The sequence below is a fragment of the Megalobrama amblycephala genome, linkage group LG21, assembly GCF_018812025.1.
Source record: "Megalobrama amblycephala isolate DHTTF-2021 linkage group LG21, ASM1881202v1, whole genome shotgun sequence".
Taxonomy (NCBI): Eukaryota; Metazoa; Chordata; class Actinopteri; order Cypriniformes; family Xenocyprididae; genus Megalobrama; species Megalobrama amblycephala.
The window spans coordinates 30,572,804-30,594,007 of record NC_063064.1 but is presented as its reverse complement, the minus strand read 5'-3'; the positions used below and the strand labels follow the sequence as shown (position 1 = coordinate 30,594,007).

The 21,204-nt window shown below is 33.4% G+C and overlaps 2 protein-coding genes across 2 annotated transcripts in view; both read right to left on the bottom strand.

The window, feature by feature from the left end:
• The window catches only part of il17rd (interleukin 17 receptor D), a 55,370-nt gene extending 44,259 nt beyond the window's left edge, over positions 1–11,111 (bottom strand). Inside the window, exon 1 of the mRNA XM_048172624.1 lies at positions 10,843–11,111. Coding sequence (XP_048028581.1) covers positions 10,843–10,956 — 114 coding nt within the window. The 5' untranslated portion in view covers positions 10,957–11,111. The remainder of the gene's footprint in view (positions 1–10,842) is intronic.
• Positions 11,112–15,170: 4,059 nt separating this feature from the next.
• hesx1 (HESX homeobox 1) lies at positions 15,171–19,518 on the bottom strand. The gene is made up of 4 exons (XM_048172875.1): positions 18,123–19,518; positions 16,619–16,791; positions 15,633–15,734; positions 15,171–15,471 (listed from the first exon to the last, which is right to left on the bottom strand). The coding sequence occupies exons 1-4, from the start codon at positions 18,256–18,258 to the stop codon at positions 15,361–15,363; spliced, it is 522 nt and encodes a 173-aa protein (XP_048028832.1). The 5' UTR covers positions 18,259–19,518; the 3' UTR covers positions 15,171–15,360.
• Between the last annotated feature and the right edge of the window lie 1,686 nt (positions 19,519–21,204).

Below are 21,204 nucleotides of genomic sequence, written 5' to 3'. Positions count from 1 at the left end.
TCAGAGGCCGCCGCATACTTCACCCTGTAAAACACAGACACTGTATAATCTCAAATCATTGCCTGAAACCTACAGGCAGGAAGTTGCTCTGTACCAGATCCTTGATTAGGCCGGAGCAAAGAGCAGCTAATTGATTGTAATGACTTCAGTCTGTGGGGCGGCAGGGAGAAAGAGGAAGGGCTGGTTATGACCACAGATCGAGTCTCTCTGCAGTGCAAACGGACTCGAGTTACAGCCCTCAGGGTCGCCAACTGTATGAGGTTAAAGTGCAAGCTCCAATAGCATAAATAAATGTTCAGATTTGTTCTGCATTAAGTTTAGGAGACATTTTATAGCCATATTATAAATAATTTTATTTTGCATGGTCTATTTCAGCATTTTATTTGTTTCATGGTTGATTATGAATAGAAGTGGGCGGTAGGACAGCAATGGCAGAAATGGTCATGTGTGTATAAAAACATACACCGCACATTTTTAAAGGACTTTAATGGATATTAAAAAAACATGCTTATGTATATATATAAAATAATGTTTTTAATAAAAATAATTATTAATCTATATATCTATATCATTATATAGTAATAATATATAAATAATTAAAAATTAAATAAAAAATAGACATATTAAATAATATTAAATAAATAAACAATTAAAATAAATGTGTGTGTGTGTGTGTGTATATATATATATATATATATATATATATATATATATATATATATATATATATATATATATATATATATATATATATTATAGCATTTTTAAAAACATGGTTATGTATATATAAATAGGATTATTTTTAATTATTAATCTATATATCTATATCATTAAATTCTATAAATAAATATTATTAAATATTAATTAAAAAAATATATTAAATATTAATATAAAATAAATATATAAATAAATATAAAAACATACACCAAATTTTTAAAGAATGTAAGTGGATTAAAAAAAACATGCTTACATTAATTTATATATCTATATCATTAAATAATAATAATAATAATAATAATAATAATAATAAAAAAAAAATATATATAAATCAAAAATTAAATAAATTATACATATAAATTGATAATTTAGATAACTATTAATGATTGTTTAATTATTTTAATTATTTAATATTAACAAATAATTTAATAAATAATAATAATTGTGTATATATATATATATATATATATATATATATATATATATATATATATATATATATATATATATATATATATATATATATATATATATATATATATTTTTTTTTTTTTTTTTTTTTTTTTTATTATTATTTGTTAATAATTAAATTCTAATATTTTTATATTTAATAATTTTTTTAAAAATGCTGGGTTAAAAACAACCCAAGTTGGGTTGAAAATGGACAAACCCAGCAATTGGGTTGTTTTAACCCAGCGGTTGGGTTAAATGTTTGCCCAACGTGCTGGGTAGTTTTATTTAACTCAACTGTTGTCTAAAAATGACTGTATTGCTTGCTTAAAATGAACCCAAAATATGCTGGAAATTAACATTTATTAATATGTTTAATAAATGAGCATTTATTAATAAGATAATGAATAATAAACAATAAACATTTATTAAATTGCTTATTAATAAATGTACACCTTTTGATTATTATTGTTGCCTCTAGTAATTATGTGTCTGATTTTTAATTTCTCACCTATTTTGGATTCATTTTAAGCCAGACATATAGTCATTTTTAATCAGTAGTTGGGTTAAATAAAACTACCCAGCAGGTTGGGCAAACATTTAACCCAACCACTGGGTTAAAATAAACCAAATTGCTAGGTTTGTCCATTTTCAACCCAACTTGGGTTGTTTTTAACCCAGCATTTTTTTACAGTGTATATATAAAGTACATACATAACCGTAATATAAAAAAATCATTCAGATGTAGGATGTTAGTTAAACGATATAAAGTCAGAATTGCAAGATTTAAAGTCAGAATTGTGAGATATAAACTTGTGATAAAATGTCTTGATGCATCGTGCCATTGGCTTTCACATTATCAAATCGTGATGCAGCAACTTTGAAAAATGAAACTGCAAATGACTGCAGATGTAGGATGTTAAACCCTCTTCTACTAATTCTGAAAACACATGCAGGTCAGACCAACTTCTTTAGATTGACTAAGAGCAGAAAAATCACTGACCAATCACAGGCCCCCAGCCGAGCTGAACAGAGTGGCCCAACTCTTAATTCACTTTTAACATACCTAAGTTTACCAGCGACATCCTGCCATTCAGACCGAGCGGCAGGAGCACTCGTCCGGTCAAAAGAAATGTCGCTTCTGAAAGACCTCCATCCCAGAATTCAAAGCGGTTCAGCGAACCGGGCCGATTCAGAGCTAGCCAACCAGGGATTTTCCCACCGCACCACAAGACACAGCCTCCAAGGTGACGAGCTGCTTGGATGGTTTTCAATGCACCCTTAAGATGGCACAGAAATAACTCAGATCTCCCCCCTTTTCATTCTCTCTCCGTACCATGAGCGCTACGAAACACACCCCCTTCCCGATCATTCATCCTCAAACAGATGTTACGAGAACAAGGACCCAAAGTGTGAGGGCTTTTTTGTAAAACACACACAGAAATGGAAAAAGGCGGCCCATATATGCACTCATGCACTCATTAGATCCCCGGACCACGGTAATAAAGGAAGGTCTTGGCCGGGATTCTGCTTGTGTTCGTCTTGGGACAAAGTAAAACACAGGTGTTATGCTTTCGTTTTATTTGACCTAGTATATTAGACAGCTGGGAGATTTCAGGCCAATTCTTGTTCATTTTTCTGAGCCATTCGTGCCATAACTAAACACCTGATATAGATCAGTTGTCAAGGCCACCAATGAAAGTCCTTCTGGTTTATAAAGGTTTCTCATCTGACTGCTTCCGTTTGAGATTAAAAATAACATGTACATGAAGCATCCGGAAGACTAATAACTAAAGAAGCCAATTAAGACGATATGTTTTCACTGAAAACACTGGAACATAAAAAGGAAAATATTATTTCAATATAAGCAAGTTTTAAATCACATGTCTAAGACATTAAAATCTTCACTGATTGCACTGCTAAAGGTCAAGATTGACTTTCTAAGGTCAATCGATTAAAGAAATTGTTCACAATTACTCCAACCCTGTATTATTATTATTATTATTATTAAAAAGATCAAATGTTTAGCAGAATGTTCACAGTGTTCTTTATCACACAATAAAAGTAGATTTATACTTCTGAAATCCAAGATAAGCAACATAAAATTATATTCCATGTTTTCTGAAATCATATAACAGCTTTGTGTGAGGAACAAACCAAAATGTTCATAGACAGATCATCTTCATAGACTGATAATCTGCCAGAGCTCTCAAATCTATTGAAGCTCATTTCTGCCATGGAATAAAACTATTTAATAGATAATTGTGAATTTTTATCTCACAATTCTGACTTTTATTCTTGCTATTGCAAGAAATAGTCAGAATTGCGAGTTATAAAGTCAGAATTGAGTTATAAAGTCAGAATTACGAGATATAAAGCCAGAATTGCGAGATATATAGGCAGAATTGTGAGATTTAAAGTCAGAATTGAGTTATAAAGTCAGAATTGCTAGATATAAAGTTCGAATTGTGAGTTATAAAGTCTGAATTGTTAGATATAAAGTCAGAATTGCGTGATATAAAGTCAGAATTGGGAGTTATATAGTCAGAATTGAGTTACAAAATCAGAATTGCGAGATATAAAGTCAGAATTGCGAGATATAAAGTCAGAATTGAGTTATAAAGTCAGAATTGCGAGATATAAAGTCAGAATTGGGAGTTATAAAGTCAGAATTGGGAGTTATATAGTCAGAATTGAGTTACAAAATCAGAATTGCGAGATATAAAGTCAGAATTGGGAGTTAAATAGTCAGAATAGAGTTACAAAGTCAGAATTGTGATATAAAGTCAGAATTGCGAGATATAAAGTTCGAATTGTGAGTTATAAAGTCTGAATTGTTAGATATAAAGTCAGAATTGCGTGATATAAAGTCAGAATTGGGAGTTATATAGTCAGAATTGAGTTACAAAATCAGAATTGCGAGATATAAAGTCAGAATTGAGTTATAAAGTCAGAATTGCGAGATATAAAGTCAGAATTGGGAGTTAAATAGTCAGAATAGAGTTACAAAGTCAGAATTGTGATATAAAGTCAGAATTGCTAGATATAAAGTTCGAATTGTGAGTTATAAAGTCTGAATTGTTAGATATAAAGTCAGAATTGCGTGACAAAGTCAGAATTGGGAGTTATATAGTCAGAATTGAGTTACAAAATCAGAATTGCGAGATATAAAGTCAGAATTGAGTTATAAAGTCAGAATTGCGAGATATAAAGTCAGAATTGGGAGTTATGTAGTTAGAATTGAGTTACAAAATCAGAATTGCGAGATATAAAGTCAGAATTGCGAAATATAAAGTTTGAATTGTGAGATTTAAAGTCAGAATTGAGTTATAAAGTCAGAATTGCTAGATATAAAGTTTGAATTGTGAGTTATAAAGTCTGAATTGTTAGATATAAAGTCAGAATTGCGTGATATAAAGTCAGAATTGCGTGATATAAAGTCAGAATTGCGTGATATAAAGTCAGAATTGGGAGTTATATAGTCAGAATTGAGTTACAAAATCAGAATTGCGAGATATAAAGTCAGAATTGCGAGATATAAAGTCAGAATTGCGTGATTTAAAGTCAGAATTGCGAGATATAAAGTCAGAATTGCGAGATATAAAGTCCGAATTGCGAGATATAAAGTCCGAATTGTGAGTTATAATGTCCGAATTGCGAGTTATAAAGTCCGAATTGCGAGTTATAAAGTCAGAATTGCTAGATATAAAGTTCGAATTGTGAGTTATAAAGTCTGAATTGTTAGATATAAAGTCAGAATTGCGTGATATAAAGTCAGAATTGCGTGATATAAAGTCAGAATTGGGAGTTATATAGTCAGAATTGAGTTACAAAATCAGAATTGCGAGATATAAAGTCAGAATTGCGAGATATAAAGTCAGAATTGCGTGATTTAAAGTCAGAATTGCGAGATATAAAGTCAGAATTGGGAGTTATATAGTCAGAATTGAGTTACAAAATCAGAATTGCGAGATATAAAGTCAGAATTGTGAGATATAATAAAGTCAGAATTGTGAGATATAATAAAGTCAGAATTGTGAGATATAAAGTCAGAATTGTGAGATATAATAAAGTCAGAATTGTGAGATATAATAAAGTCAGAATTGTGAGATATAAAGTCAGAATTGTGAGTTATAAAGTCCGAATTGGGAGTTATATAGTCAGAATTGAGTTACAAAATCAGAATTGCGAGATATAAAGTCAGAATTGGGAGTTATATAGTCAGAATTGAGTTACAAAATCAGAATTGCGAGATATAAAGTCAGAATTGTGAGATATAATAAAGTCAGAATTGTGAGATATAATAAAGTCAGAATTGTGAGATATAAAGTCAGAATTGTGAGATATAATAAAGTCAGAATTGTGAGATATAATAAAGTCAGAATTGTGAGATATAAAGTCAGAATTGTGAGTTATAAAGTCCGAATTGGGAGTTATATAGTCAGAATTGAGTTACAAAATCAGAATTGCGAGATATAAAGTCAGAATTGGGAGTTATATAGTCAGAATAGAGTTACAAAGTCAGAATTGTGATATAAAGTCAGAATTGCGAGATTTAAAGCCAGAATTGTGAGATATAAAGTCAGAATTGTGATATAAAGTCCGAATTGCGATATTTAAAGTCCGAATTGCGAGATATAAACTTATGCTTGTGATAAAATGTCGATGCATCGTACCATTGGTTTTCACATTATCAAATCGTGATGCAACAACTTGAAAAATGCAACTGCAAATAAGATTTTAAAGCTACAGTGGATGGAAACAGTATCGACTGTTTTGGGGTCTGTTCCTCACACAAAGCATCATATGAATTCAGAAGACTTGGAATATAGTGCACAAGTCATACAGACTATGTTTATGGACTTTATAGATATTAATTTACTTGGATTTTGCCTAAAAGCTCATTTTGTTTTTCACAGCAGAAAGTCAGGCATTTACATTTATGGATTTAGCATTTACATTTATCCAAAATGACTTCATCAAAACAATTCGTCAAAGAGCCAACAATATTCATAATATTAGTCAAATTGGTCCTCATGAGGGAGAGTAAATAAAGACAAATGTTTTTGGTGAAAGTTCTTTGAGGAACAAATAAATACGCTCTCTGCAAAACATTTACTTGAGTGCCGAATGAAAAGTGAGCTCTATGTCGTTGAATATTAATCATTGTGATTCACTTCAATGCACAACTGAGGTTTGTACATGACAAACACAGCCTCCCCTGATGCTAATCGCCTGCCGCGACGCACCCCCAGAAACCTCGCTGGAAACAATTTCGAGATCCTTGCTAAAGTTTGTGAGGTTTGGCTGACATCACTCTCAGCACATTCAGAGAGCATAACTTCACCAGATGGACGGGGACGGGACTTTAGCTGAACACAGCCAGCAATATCTGTGCCGTAATGAATTCCGTTATTTCTTTAACAGAGATACAGAGCTTGAGGTCAGACTCTGAGTGAGAAGGAGAGGAAAGTTGGGCTCAGACAATTCTCTAGCAGCGGGATTTCTCACCGAGCTCATTGGAAAGCCAAAGGCAGGATGCTATTGAGCCGAGAGGCCTGGGACTTCCGGAGAGAACAACCACTTTAATCTGAGTCCAACAGGCCCCCATCAGAGATCCAATTGAGCCTCCTGCCCCCTCGGCTGGAGCCCGGCAAAGCTCGGAGGCCAATTGAAATATCTACTTTTGTTTTTCCTGAGTCTTAACCTGAACTGGGTGGCGGCCAGGCAGTCAAAAAACAGGAAACAAGTATAAAACTCTCACATATTTTGCATCTTAAAAATGCACAAAATGTGAGTGGTGCTTGCATGCAAAACATAAATTTCTAGGTTATTGTTTAATGACCCAAATCAAGATTTTTGGGCAATTTTATGTCTGATTGCATCGAAAAATAATAGTTCGCCTCTCCTCTACAAGGCATATTAAAAGTTGGATATATATTTTACCTCCATAAATATACTCATATAAAGGAATATATACTATTTAGCAAACCATTTATTTAATGTTCAGAATCCATCCTGCTTTAAAGAGCATTTAAAATCGTGCATTGGTGTGGATGCTTATATAGTTATCATTTTTGGTGTGAACGAGCCTTAAAGGGGTCATGAACTGAGTTGCTTACGGTTTTATAATGTTTCCTGGGGTGCACTTATAATGTTAGTATGCTTTTTACATCAAAAATTGTCATAATTAAATTTAGAAATAAAAGGAATTTTTTTATCCTGATTTTAGCCCTCTTATTTGAATGCTGTGTGTCTTCAGTGTAAACTCCCACTGATGTGATTGGTTAACATCTTCACAATATGAAATAGCTAAGTATGTCTCCGAAACTTTTAGCATGTTTCAACTATTACAGCTCTCAAGCTTAACTAATCGTGAAAAGTGTTGCATTACATTTAGATCTATGGCATTATATTTAGATGGTGGCATAAAAGGTTGCAGTGATGAACATGCAGCTTATCACAGACATGTTGTTGAGCGCATGAAAGCAGTGATCTCTTCATTGCAACTCAATTTCTGCACACTAACCAATGCTTTCATCATAACTAACAATGCAAACACAATGTAACTAAGAGATTCGTTGAATAAAATGGGCGAGAGTCCAGAACTTAGCCACCAATAAACTCCTATACTGTTTGATTGACAGCTCCAGCGATTGTTAAGGGAGCGTTCTTTGATCGCTTTATATGTATAATTTAATCAAAATGTAACCAATTCATCAGGTTCATTGAAAAGAATCAGCTCGTTCACGAATCAGACATCGCTATAGCGCTCCAGAGGTTCAGAGTTCAAACTTCGAAATAATGAGGAATGATATGTTTTTATGAAATGTAGTAGGATATTATTATGCTTTGAAATGTAGTGAAGTAAAAGTTTCCCAAATAAAATTACTCCGATAAAGCACAGATACGTTACTGTCCACAAGTGATAAATGATGATTGAATTTTCATTTTTGGGTGAACTAACCCTTTAAGATATTATAAACATCATCCTGAATTGCTGTAAAGCTGCTTAGGCATCATTCATATCTATAACACAACTATGCAACAAAGATCTCAGCAAACTACTAAACCTAAGCATGAGCAATTGTATACAGCAAAATAGTGTTAAAGAGCCACAAAAAAGTGCTTTAAAACACACAAAACAAGCAAAAGCACACAAAAAAATACCTTTGCATATAAAACTGGACAATTTCACAATTGCACATGTACTGCAAGCTTTTATTAATGTAGTCTGTCACATTGCTTGCCGTCTATAAATAGCAAGAAGTTCAACATCAGTCCAGTTGTCAGTGCAGAAGAAAAACTGTAACGGCCCACAAGAACACACAATTCATTCACACCTGAAGTGTTTCTCTCAACAGGACGGCTTTGATGTAGCAGTGGAGGGAGGTGATCTGTGCTTCCTAAGAGGAAATGCCAAAGAATTTTAATAGAGCACACAGTTCACTGACTTCCTATGGGAAATGACTTCAAAAGCAGCTCTGCCCCTGTAAGACAATGAGACTGGGGGGCAATCTGTCCGTCAATAGCCCGTCTGTCATCAGCAAACTACCCAGACACGGCTCAACAGGAAGAAAGGCAAAAGACAAACACTGCCAACACAACATGGACGTGTGGAGAGTGTTGTATTACAGCCATATTCATTTTTTTTAATCATCTTTGCTTACTTGATACTCATTTAAAAAGGAAAAAGGTCTCTAGCTGCTCTATTTAAAATGGAAATGGCTCATTCTGTGTCAGCTAAACCAGACTATATTGATTTTGTTAAACAAAAAATGTAGAAAGACAAACATAAATAGTGATGAAAGGCAAAATATTAAATGTCACAGATGTATAATTATTGAGTAATCCACTATTTTGTAGAAGGGGGTCAAAATGATCATTTTAACCTGAGATTTGGAGCCAATTTACAGGGGGGTAAAAGTGACTTTAGAAAGATGGCAGCATCATTATTTTATTTTTACACAGAGATTGGTAGGTCTACTAGTAAAATCTGTTGACTTTTGCAATCTTTGTTTCATTATATGCCAACGGTGACAGTTCAAAAATGTTTTTGCCTCAAGTTTGCATGACTGTAACTCAAGAAGTATTAAATATATCTTAATATCCTTCTGTATTCTGGTTCTTGATTAACTTTACTTTTGGTATGTTCATTTTAAAGGCCCTATAAGGTTCAATCCCAGAGATATGGACATGTTAATGTGGCTCAAAGAGTAAATTGGACATTTTCAGTGGTCAAAAACCAAATGTGGGTCACTTTGCGTACAGCTGATACTATCTTTTAAAGAGGAGTATCTGAAGAACAAATAATGTTGAAACTAGACATCTTGTGTTTTTCAATCAAATCAGTTGCATTGAACATACCTGACCGAGTGCCATAAATATTCCTTTTCCAAAGTTTGCATGCCTGTAACTCAAGAAATATTCAATATATCTTAATATCCTTCTAGAGTCTCATTTTTAATAAACTTTCCTTTTGAGATCTTCATTTTCAAGGCTCTATATGGTTCAATCCCATAGATGTGGGGATCTCAAACCAGCTCCATGATCAATTTGTTGAATTTTACCCATTTTCAGTGATCAAAAACCAAATGTGGCTCACTTTGCATATCTCTAGCTGGTATATTTAAAATGGAAATTGTTTTTCACTGCACATCTAATATAAAAACATGACTATTAAATAATTGTGCATAACATAATCAGCATGATTACATTTCAAAATCTCAAAATAGTGCTTTAAAAAAACCTCACTGGGAACACATTCATAAATGTCATCTATAGGCAAATAACTAAACAACTGGTCAGACAAAACAGTTTAGCATTTACTCTCTTTTCATGTTGAGTTGATGTCTATAAAATCAAAAAGATTGAATCATTAAAGTATTCTTGAAAAGCTGCACATTATAGCCTAAGGCAGTTTCATGTTTTGTTCAGGACATGTTTTGCCAGACATTAGACTTGTATAATGCCAATAAAAGGAAGTACATTCAACTGAATGCTTAAATGAAAATCTGTAAAGCTTCCCATAGTGATCTCCAGTCTACAACCACCATTCAACTCCATTCACAAAAGCATCAACAGGTCAACTCCAGCAACAATAGATCAACAATAGACTCCACTGAGAGACTCTTTCACACATCTGACCTCCTAAAAAGGCCATTTCCCAAAGCTCAGTGCTCCTGACCGGATGAACACTGTTTGCACAAGTGAAGAACACTTTAAAACATGCAGGTGCACTCTTAAAAATAAAGATTCTTCGACTTTTATTGGCTGCATAGAGTTCTTTTAAAAAGTTGCATAACAGTTTCTTCAGATTAGTGCTTTGAATTCTGAGTCACAAAGATGGTTTTCAGAATAAACAGTTGTAGAAATGTTTTCAGACCTTTATTTTAAAGTGTACACCTCAACAAACACACATCATCTGTTCTACAAATGTTAGTTTTCTATCAAATACGTGTAGATTTACTTATACATAACATTTAAAAAAATCAATACTTCATCATAACTGTTGAATGCTCTTATTTAAACTTCAAACTCAATTATTAAAAGCTTTAAATGTTCTTCTGAGGTGACATGACATGACTGAACATGTTCGTGAAGTTTCAGCTCGTGTCTCTGACAGAAACCTCGCACGCGACGTGTTTTAAATATTTCAGTGGATTGTGTCTTTACCTTGTAGTTGCATTTATCCGAGTTTCCTCTCTTTCCTCCGTTCACCGAAGCGCTGTAGCACAGAAACACGAATAAAGCCGTGAAAAAATGAACAAGTCTCCGTGATACAGCCATTCCTGCCCGTCCATGAAGCTCCACTGATGAGAATGAACGCGAAGGATTGTGAAGGAGGTTCACGAGCCTCACAAGGTGGAGCTCCGTGTGTGTGTGTGTGTGTGTGTGTGTGTGTGTGTGTGTGTGTGTGCGTGCGTGCGCGCAAACAACAGCATACCGCCATTCCAGTCGTACTGTTTATGTAGTATGCAGTATGTATTCAAAGCATACTACATGCAAATGCAGTGAGCTTTACTTTTTCTGTGTTTGGAACTAAATAATAAAAGTACTGACTTCATACAGCAATTATACACTAAAAACTTCTCTCAATAGAACTTTAAAAAATTCTAGAAATTTTAAATTTTAGCAACCAAACATGTGCCACACTTTACCATTTAACAGGGGACCAAATGCATTTTGTTTATCTCATCTCATCCCAGTCTCGTAATCTTTGTTTGTTTATTTATTTATTTATTGCATGCTTTATCAAAGTTCCTTTAAGACAAGCCATCTTTGAAACGCGTCTCAGGCATGCAAGTGCAGTTTCTATCTCTTTGAATGGGGAAACATCAAACTCTCCAAAGCTGTTCGCCACACTTTAGATTAAATTGCATATTTGAAATCACCAATGAAATCTGAAAACAAATGTCTCATAATTTTTGTTTCTAAACACTCGAATCATGACAAAAAACTGCATTTTTCAGGTTGGTTCAAGCTAATGCGTACGGAGCCCCAGACATGACGTGCAGGAAAAAAATAGTAGGCTAAATCGTGCGCACGATTTCCTATTTCGTTCCCTCGATTTATAAATCATGCACATGATTTATTAATCGAGGGATCGAAATAGGAAATTGTAAATCGCGGGAACGAATTACTAAATCGCGTGCACAAATTTTTTTCCTGCATGTCATGTGCGGGGCTCCGTAAATGCGCATGCAGAGTCTTAAACCCACGTGTATGACTGTTTCTATAGCAACTTGAGCTTCTAATGGCAGCTGCAGCAATGCGTGACTTTACCAATCGCATATTGGCTCTTTTTTACAAGTGGGACTTAAGGCTCATTTATACTTCTGCGTCGAGTGTACGCCGTAGCTACGGCATAGGCTGTGTGTAGCACACGTAGCCTACGACGTAGCCTGACGTACGTTTCTTCAAAAATGTAACAACGCGTCAATTCTATGCGGACCGCAAGTGCTGTGATTGGTCTGCTAGAACCCCTCCCACACAGCAGGAGACACCTAGGCGGATCCGCATTCAAGTCGCCAAACCCGCGCGACTGTCACATTCGTTTTGGCGCCACCCAGAGGATCAGGGTCCTTTGTTGCGGATCCGTCACTGCGCACAAGTGGATGCCGATACGGGTCCGTTTGCGGATACATTCCGGAAGCCGCGACTCCTCCATACAATGTATTCTGTGTATACAGTGTATTCTGGGTAATATATGTTATTTTCGAGAAAATATCCTATAGGTTACTATCTCGAAAATGACAAATAATATTAATCAGAATGCACTGTTTTGACGGTACATTACTGTTTCAATGGAAAACGGTATTTTACTGTGTAAATTTGTTTTGTTTTTTTACAGTTATTTTTTAGAGTGTGACTGAATAAGTGTGACTTTTGAGTGTGACTTTTCTTAAAATGATAAATATGACCCAGAATGCATTGTTTTTATGGTATTTTACTTTTTCAATGGAAACGGTATTTTACTGTGTAAATTTGTTTTGTTTTTTTACAGTTATTTTTTAGAGTGTGACTGAATAAGTGTGACTTTTGAGTGTGACTTTTCTTAAAATGATAAATATGACCCAGAATGCATTGTTTTTATGGTATTTTACTTTTTCAATGGAAACGGTATTTTACTGTGTAAATTTGTTTCATTTTTTACAGTTATTTTTCTGATATCACATTAACTCTTTCATTACTAAGTAATTCATTACTGTAATTTAATTTCTTTTCCCTCGAAAAGGTAAAGTAAGGGATTGCTCTTATTTTTTCTGTGATGTAATTAAATACTTTATAGACTATAGAACAAATTCTTTATAAAACAATAGTGGATTTAACATCAAAATGTAACATCTAATGTTAAAAATGTATGTTTTTAATGTAACATTCTCCCTTTAAATACTACTTTGGTCAGTTTAAGAATAATTTATGCAATTTTATAGAGCAGTTTTGTGTTTATCTTTGAATTGTTCAACGGGTCGAAGTTGATATGGGATTTAGAAATGAATTAGTAATAAGTAATGCAATACTTTTTAGAGAGAGTAATTAGTACAGTAATCATATTAATAATTAATAACTTACTCAACACTGATCTTCTAAATGTATGCAAATATTCTGTATTTATGGAATAAACAGATTACCAGATTTATGTGCTGTGCTTCAAAATCCATAATCATTTTTATTTAAATATCATTTTATACAAACATAAATGTTCCAAACACCAGTATGCCATGATTTGCCACATGACCTTGTCATGTCACATCCATAATTTTATCCATAAATGTAGTAGATCATCCAGCTACTTGTATAGAATATTTGCATAATGTGAGCAGAATGCTGCAAAATAGTATGATAGTCTGATTATAACCTATGTGTGTGTACCTGTACCCTCAGACAGATTATTTTATAGTTCATTATTTTACAGCGATTGACACACTGTCATATTTCATTGTTTTATAATTTCAGGTTACAAAACCTGACAGACTTTACAGGTTAGAGATTCATTCACACCCTGTTATGACATGCTTGAAACATCTGAAGTATGTTGGATGTGTGTGTAATCTATTGACGCATTAGTGAAATTTGAATAATCAGTTAGCAGTATGTCATGATGAAGTCCCCGGATTGGTTATTGCAGCAGTGGTTGTTTGTTGAATGCATCACTCTCAGTTTTCGACACATTTGACAAAACCAAACATAAAAGAATATTCTCATCCCTCAAATCAAACTCTGGTTTCAGATGATACACGAAACCCAGAAAATGACATGAAATATGGATGTGTGCAGGTGCCAGACAACAGTTTCCAGAGACTTCAAATTATAAAAACAGGTGAAGTAATGGTTTAGGATTTTCATCTTTGAGTGTTCGCAGTCAAGAAACTATTTCATTCTTTTCAGATATGCATCACCTGGAAAATATTGGTTTCTATGCAGTCCCGATGATATTGCTGGCGTTGTCTCAAATGCTTGAGAGAAAGAGAGAAAGTTTGGCTCATCAGCTCTGTAGCCAACAGCCACAATGTGCATCCAACTATCCTGTTTCAGATCAAAGACAGAAAACTGGAGGCCAGAGGAATCGGTGCATTTGAGCCTCTGTCTGGACAGATACACCCAGATCCTGTTTCAGCTCTGCTTCTGTTACTGACAAACATGAAAAGAAGCTGCTTTTTAAAGATGAGCACACCAGAAATGCCCTAAAACAACTGTTATGATGCATTCATAATGCAGGGCCTGCATGGGATATATATATATATATATATATATATATATATATATATTATACAGTACACACACATATATCATGTAAACATGAACTTTTATTTTGGATGTGTATATATATATATATATATATATATATATATATATATATATATATATATATATATATATATTAAAAGCTGTAAACATGTGTGGCATTGCCCTGTGAAATATAGACAAATATATTTATCTCTCTTTCTGGGAGAAATTTGTAGCTTTGGAAGTTTTAAATATTATTTGATGTTGCTTACTGTAATATTATACATTATATAACGACAAAGATAATAATGCATTTGTTTAAAGGCAGAACAATTTAGTTTGTTTTTATGTTTAGTCTTGTATTTGTTAAAAACAATGTATAATGTATAAAAATTTGAAAAAAGTTCTATTTCAGAGCAAAAGCTAACACAATAGCGCCACCAAGTGTTTGCATATTTTCACAACACAATCATGCAAAATGCACAATTATATTATATTATATTATATTATAGTTTAAAAAAACTTCCTTTCAAACATGCAAATTTGTGCAAGTGCTGAAAATGTTGAAAGTGACTCAAATGCAAATTTAAAGCCCCCCTCAGAGAAACCCCCCTTTGTGATCCAATCTATAGTTAATAGGTTTACTGAGCCTTATAGTTAAAAAGCACTAATTAGTTTGGAGGTGGGGGGTGATGATGTGTTTGCTTAACAGAAGATAATGTTCACTTAACTCCACTTGGAACTAGAGAAAGAGTTTAAAGGATTTAATTAAAATGTTGGACCAAAATTGTATTTATAACGACTTTATTCTTTTATATTTTCAGTAAACACACAATAAGAATCTTTAGCATTTAAATCACAGTGAGAGATAATTATTAATTACATAAGTGGTAAAGACATATAATAAATTACAATATCGCAACAGAGGCAGAGCGACAGAAATAATATGAACAAATGTGACAGTCAGCGTTCGTCTCTGCTGGTTTGTAAATCATTAAGGACGTTTTTCACCATGAGAAACTGAGACTCTCTGTGTGAGCGCTTCAGCTTTGCTCTTCTGTTCTGGAACCAAATCTAAGAGACAGACATAAAAACATCAGTCAAATCCTCCAGTTTAGTATCTTAACAAGTCCTAATATCCTAAAACAAACTATATTACTCTTGGTTATTTACAATATAAATATCAAAGCAAATGAAGCACTGATTAGATCAAGAATGAACAGAGCCTTCCTTACCTGAATTCTGTCCTCATCTAGATGAAGTTTCTTAGCAAGTTCTTCACGTATATCGATGCCCGGGTATGAGTTCACTTGAAACACACTCTCCAATATCTTGATCTGGACATAGAAAACACATCATTAATATAAAACTACAGGTGAAAACACAGTTTATTCTTTAGTGTATTAAAGGGTTAGTTTACCCAAAAAGGAAAATTCTGTCATTTATTACTCACCCTCATGTCGTTCCACACCTGTAAGACCTTCAGAACACAAATTAAGATATTGTTGATGAAATCCGATGGCTCAGTGAGGCCTCTATAGAGAGCAAAGCCATTCAAACTCTCAAGGTCCATTATTCGAAACAGTTCATGTGAGTTCAGTGGTTCTACGTTAATATTATAAAGCGATAAGAATACTTTTTTGCGCCAAAAAACAAAACAAAATAACGACTTTTCAACTATATCTATATGGACCGATTTCAAAACACTGCTTCAGAGAGCTTTATGAATCTTGTTTTGAATAAGTGATTCGGATCTCCTATCAAACGGCTCAACTGCTGCAATCACGTGACTTTGGCGCTCCGATTCACTGATTCGATTCGTAAAGCTCGGAAGCAGTGTTTTGAAATCGACCCATATCGATATTGTTCATATCGATGTAGTGGTTAGGCCTATTTTGTTTTTTTTGGCGCACAAAAAGTATTCTTGTCGCTTTATAATATTATGATGGAACCACTGAACTGTTTCAAATATGTTTTTAGTACCTTTATGGACCTTGAGAGTTTGAATGGCCTCACTGAGCCATCAGATTTCATCAACAGTATCTTAATTTGTGTTCCGGAGATGAACGAAGGTTTTTTACGGCTGTAGAACGACACGAGGGTGAGTAATGAATAACATTATTTTCATTTTTGGGTGAACTAACCCTTTAAGCCTTCAGGCAATGAACTCTATACGATTATGTTAGCAACCCTAGCGCATGCGCAGATCAGCAGCGGTTACCTGAACGCTAGAGAACGCCGTCCGCGGCCTGCGCCCGATGTACCAGTTCAGTGTTCTCCTGTACGAGTCTGCTGGTGATTTACTGTAAGATTTACCCTCTTCATTCACTCTCACATCCACTGAAGCTTCACCGTCTGTGACCAAGCGACGATTCTGGCATGCTGGTTTCACGTCTGAAGAAAATAAAAGACATTAACTCCATCAGTTCGCGCGCTATATCGCTGGAAAATCCCCCTTTATTTCCATAGCGATACAGGTTGTTTCAAAGCAGCTTTAACAGTGATTCAATTATGCAAACATAGTTCATTTCGAAAAAATATAGTGTCATTGTTCATCTGAAGACAGTTCCGTTGTAAAGATCATCTATAAAATCAGTTCTGAAGAAAATAGTGAAGTTCAGTTCTCATCAGTCAAATTAATAATGTTATTGAATATTAAGTGCGATTCGTTTAAGTGAATCGGTTTATTCGAATGGATCGTTCAAGCGGTTCAGTAAACCGAGTCATCGAGGGTTGCGCCTTTTTCACGGATTGTGATGACGCGTTTTAACGGTCATTAGCATCGTAAATCTTGCAAAGTTTTTTATATTTTCAATTTTTAAAAAAAATTATGTACATTTTTAACACTATACTTCATCAAATTACACTGCTGTGTCACCGCCATAGAATTTTACCCAAATATGATGACTTCCGCCTCGAGAAACCCGGACATGTGAAAAGGGTTTTATTTTTTTTTTAAAGGCAACGTTAACAGGAATTATTCCTAATATTGTTTATAAAATTGTACCTTCTTTCAGTTTTACTCCTAAAAAGTAAATTTATTTTTAAGACAGTGTTTACATCAATAAACAATGTTTTTTTTTTTTTTTTTTTAAATATACAAAAATAGTCACTATGAAAATAGATTAGTTCTACTTAAATTAAAATTATTCAGTTATATTTGAAAATAAATAATCATTTATTTTTAAACCAGAGACGGAATGCTTATTGTAAATGAATAAATATAAATAATGTTGTTGAATACTAAGTGCGATTCGTTTTAATGAATCGCTTCATTCGAACGGATCTCAGATAACCGATTCAATGAACTGAGTCATCGGTCAATATTTTTGTTGTAAAACTTCTATTTTGCACCTTGTTTATTGTTATTCCTAATATTAATTAATAGGTTTATTTTTTTAAAGTAACATTAACATAAATTATTCTCAGTATTGTTAATAAAATTGTACCTTCGTACAGTTTTACTTTAAAATATACAATAATAGTCACCAGGAACATAGATTAAGCCTTCTTAAAATTATTCAGAGTTACTATATTTAAAAATAAACATTAGTTGTAGTCATATTTTAAAAGCAGATACAGATTCCTCATTTGTAAATTTGAATAAAAGCGTCTTGCATGTAAATACAAATTTTCCTGATGTCTATTTTGTTTACACATTTTAAAAAATACATTAAAAACAAACACCAAAAACATATTTGTGCATATAGGGTGTGTTGTTTTACCTGTCCAGGGTCTGTAAGGTGCTGACAGCGCTGTTCTCTGATCCGGTCTGTTCAGTCCCAGGATGCTGTCGATGGTGAACGCGGACTGTCTGTTCATCGGGCTGTTCTGATGCGCGCTGACTGTGAGAGACGCCATCTGATGCTCTTCTTCTCCGACTGGACCTTCACTGGTGTGATCTGAAAGCTTGAGGTTGGTCTTTATAGCTCCTCTCTCATGTATAGCCTCCAATTAAACCCCGAGATGGAGTGTTTTACATGTGAATCGCCGGCCCTCACCGTGGGGCCCCTGGACTGCAGGTAATTCAGGGTCCAAATGAGGCGTTCCAACCTGAAGCAGCAACCTGTTATCTTCTAGAGACACTGAATCCCTTAAAGCTGCTATTGAACGGGACAAAACACGGCTGATGTGCCATTCTTTTTACTCACCAGGTAGAAAATTAGGCCCCGTTCCCAGGATTTATCTTCTCCTCGTTTCCTTCTGCTGCATCTCCAGCATTATGAGAAAGCAGTCAACTAGTGCCTAATCTTATTTACCTTATTTTCTACCACACGGGTTTAAAATAATAATAAAGCCTAATGCTGTTTAAACTAATCCTGCTGAATATTCCCATTCTCTCTTGACATGCATGGAGAAAGATGCTCCGGATCACAAAAGCACAATGGCTGCCTGGCAATTTGCTGGAAGCAGCATGTAATAATTGTCTCATTCAATGCTGAATTGATCTCTTTTGGTTGCTTGGCTGCTTTTAATAAATGACTTGCTTGTTTATTTGTCTTGGCCTCTTGGAGAGCACCGGGGACACGAGCGCGGCCCCTGCGGATCCATTGTTTTGCAAAGAAATGACCAATTAGACTTGTTTAAATGCAAACTAAATGAAGTCCAATTAGAAATGAAAATAAGATCACCTAAACAACAATACAAGCAATTAACGCTTTATTTTATAGAGATAATCCAGTTGCTTGCACAACTTTGGAGAGTTTTATGGAACTCGTATTGAGGTTGTTTTCAAATCCTTAGGGTTAGATGATATTTATTCAGTAACATTTTACAATAATGTCTCATTTGTTAATGGAATTAACATAAACTAACAATGAGCAATATATTTTTACAGCATTTTTTAACCTTTGTTCATGTTCATGTTGTTTCAGAGTGCATTAACTAATGTTAACAAATGCATTTCATCTTAAAAATGTATTAGTAAGTGAGATTAACATTAGATTAGATGCTGAAGAATAGTTTATTCTTGGTTCATGTTAACTGTTGAAACCTTATTGCAAAGTATTCACATTTATTCTCAGACACTTTAGAAGTATGTGAACTCTTGACACCTTAACTTAACCTTAACAGATTTTTAAAAATGAAATATCTTCAGTACCCCTGCTGAAATAAAAAAAAAGCTTAGATCAAAAATACAGTAAAAACTGTAATGTTGTGAAATATTATTACCATTAAAAATAGCCATTTTCTATGTGAATATAAAATGCAATTTATTCAGCATAATTTTTCAGCATCATTACTCTACTCTTCAGTGTCACATGATCCTTCAGAAATCAATATGATGATTTGCTGCTCAAGAAACATTTATGATTATTATCAATGTTGAAAACAGTTGTGCTTTTTTGGGGGGGAACTAATTTTTTTGAAAAATTTGAAAAAGTTCAAAAGAACAGCATTTATTTTCAGAAATGTATTTAATGCTTTTATTAAATGTGCCTTTGGTTAATTAAAGTATTGTTGTTTTTTTTATTTATTTTTTTTTATTGTTAAAGTATTCTTTCTTTTTAAAATCTTACTTAACCAAAACCTTTGAATGGCAGTGTATCATGATTTCCACAAAAAAGCAAATCTGCAAAAAATAAAATAAAATAAAAAGCCAAACTGCAAAAAAAAAAAAAAAAAAAGTCAACAAAAACTGTTTTCAACATTGGTAATAATAAGAAATGATCTTGGTTTCTGAAGGATCATGTGACACTGAAGATGAGTAATGATGCTGAAAATTCAGCTTTGATCACAGGAATGTTTTTTTTTTTTTTTTTTGCAGATATATATGATATATTTTATGACATACAGTACAGTCCAAAAGTTTGGAACCACTAAGATTTTTAATGTTTTTAAAAGAAGTTTCGTCTGCTCACCAAGGCTACATTTATTTAATTAAAAATACAGTAAAAAACAGTAATATTGTGAAATATTATTACAATTTAAAATAACTGTTTTCTATTTGAATATATTTCACAAAGTAATTTATTCCTGTGATGCAAAGCTGAATTTTCAGCATCATTACTCCAGTCTTCAGTGTCACATGATCCTTCAGAAATCATTCTAATATGCTGATCTGCTGCTCAAGAAACATTTAATGTGTACAATTGTACAAAATATTTGTGTACAATATTTTTTTTCCGGATTATTTAATGAATAGAAAGTTCAAAAGAACAGTGTTTATCTGAAATCTAATCTTTTGTAACATTATAAATGTCTTTACTGCCACTTTTGATTGATTTAATGCATCCTTGCTGAATAAAAGTATTCATTTCTTTAATTTCTTTTCAAAAAAATAAAAATTCTTACTGACCCCAAACTTTTGAACGGTAGTGTATAATGCTACAGAAGCTTTGTATTTCAGATAAATGCTGTTCTTTTCAACTTTCTATTCATCAAGGAATCCTGAAAAAAAAAGTACACAACTGTTTTCAACATTGAAAATAATCATAAATGTTTATTGAGCAGCAAATCAGCATATTAGAATGATTTCTGAAGGATCATGTGACACTGAAGACTGGAGTAATGATGCTGAAAATTCAGCTTTGCATCACAGGAATAAATTACTTTGTGAAATATATTCAAATAGAAAACAGTTATTTTAAATTGTAATAATATTTCACAATATTACTGTTTTTTACTGTATTTTTAATTAAATAAATGTAGCCTTGGTGAGCAGACGAAACTTCTTTTAAAAACATTAAAAATCTTAGTGGTTCCAAACTTTTGGACTGTAATGTATGATACACTGCCATTCAAAAGTTTTGGTTCAGTAAGATTTAAAAAAAAAAAAAAAAAAAGAAGAATGTATACTTTAATTCA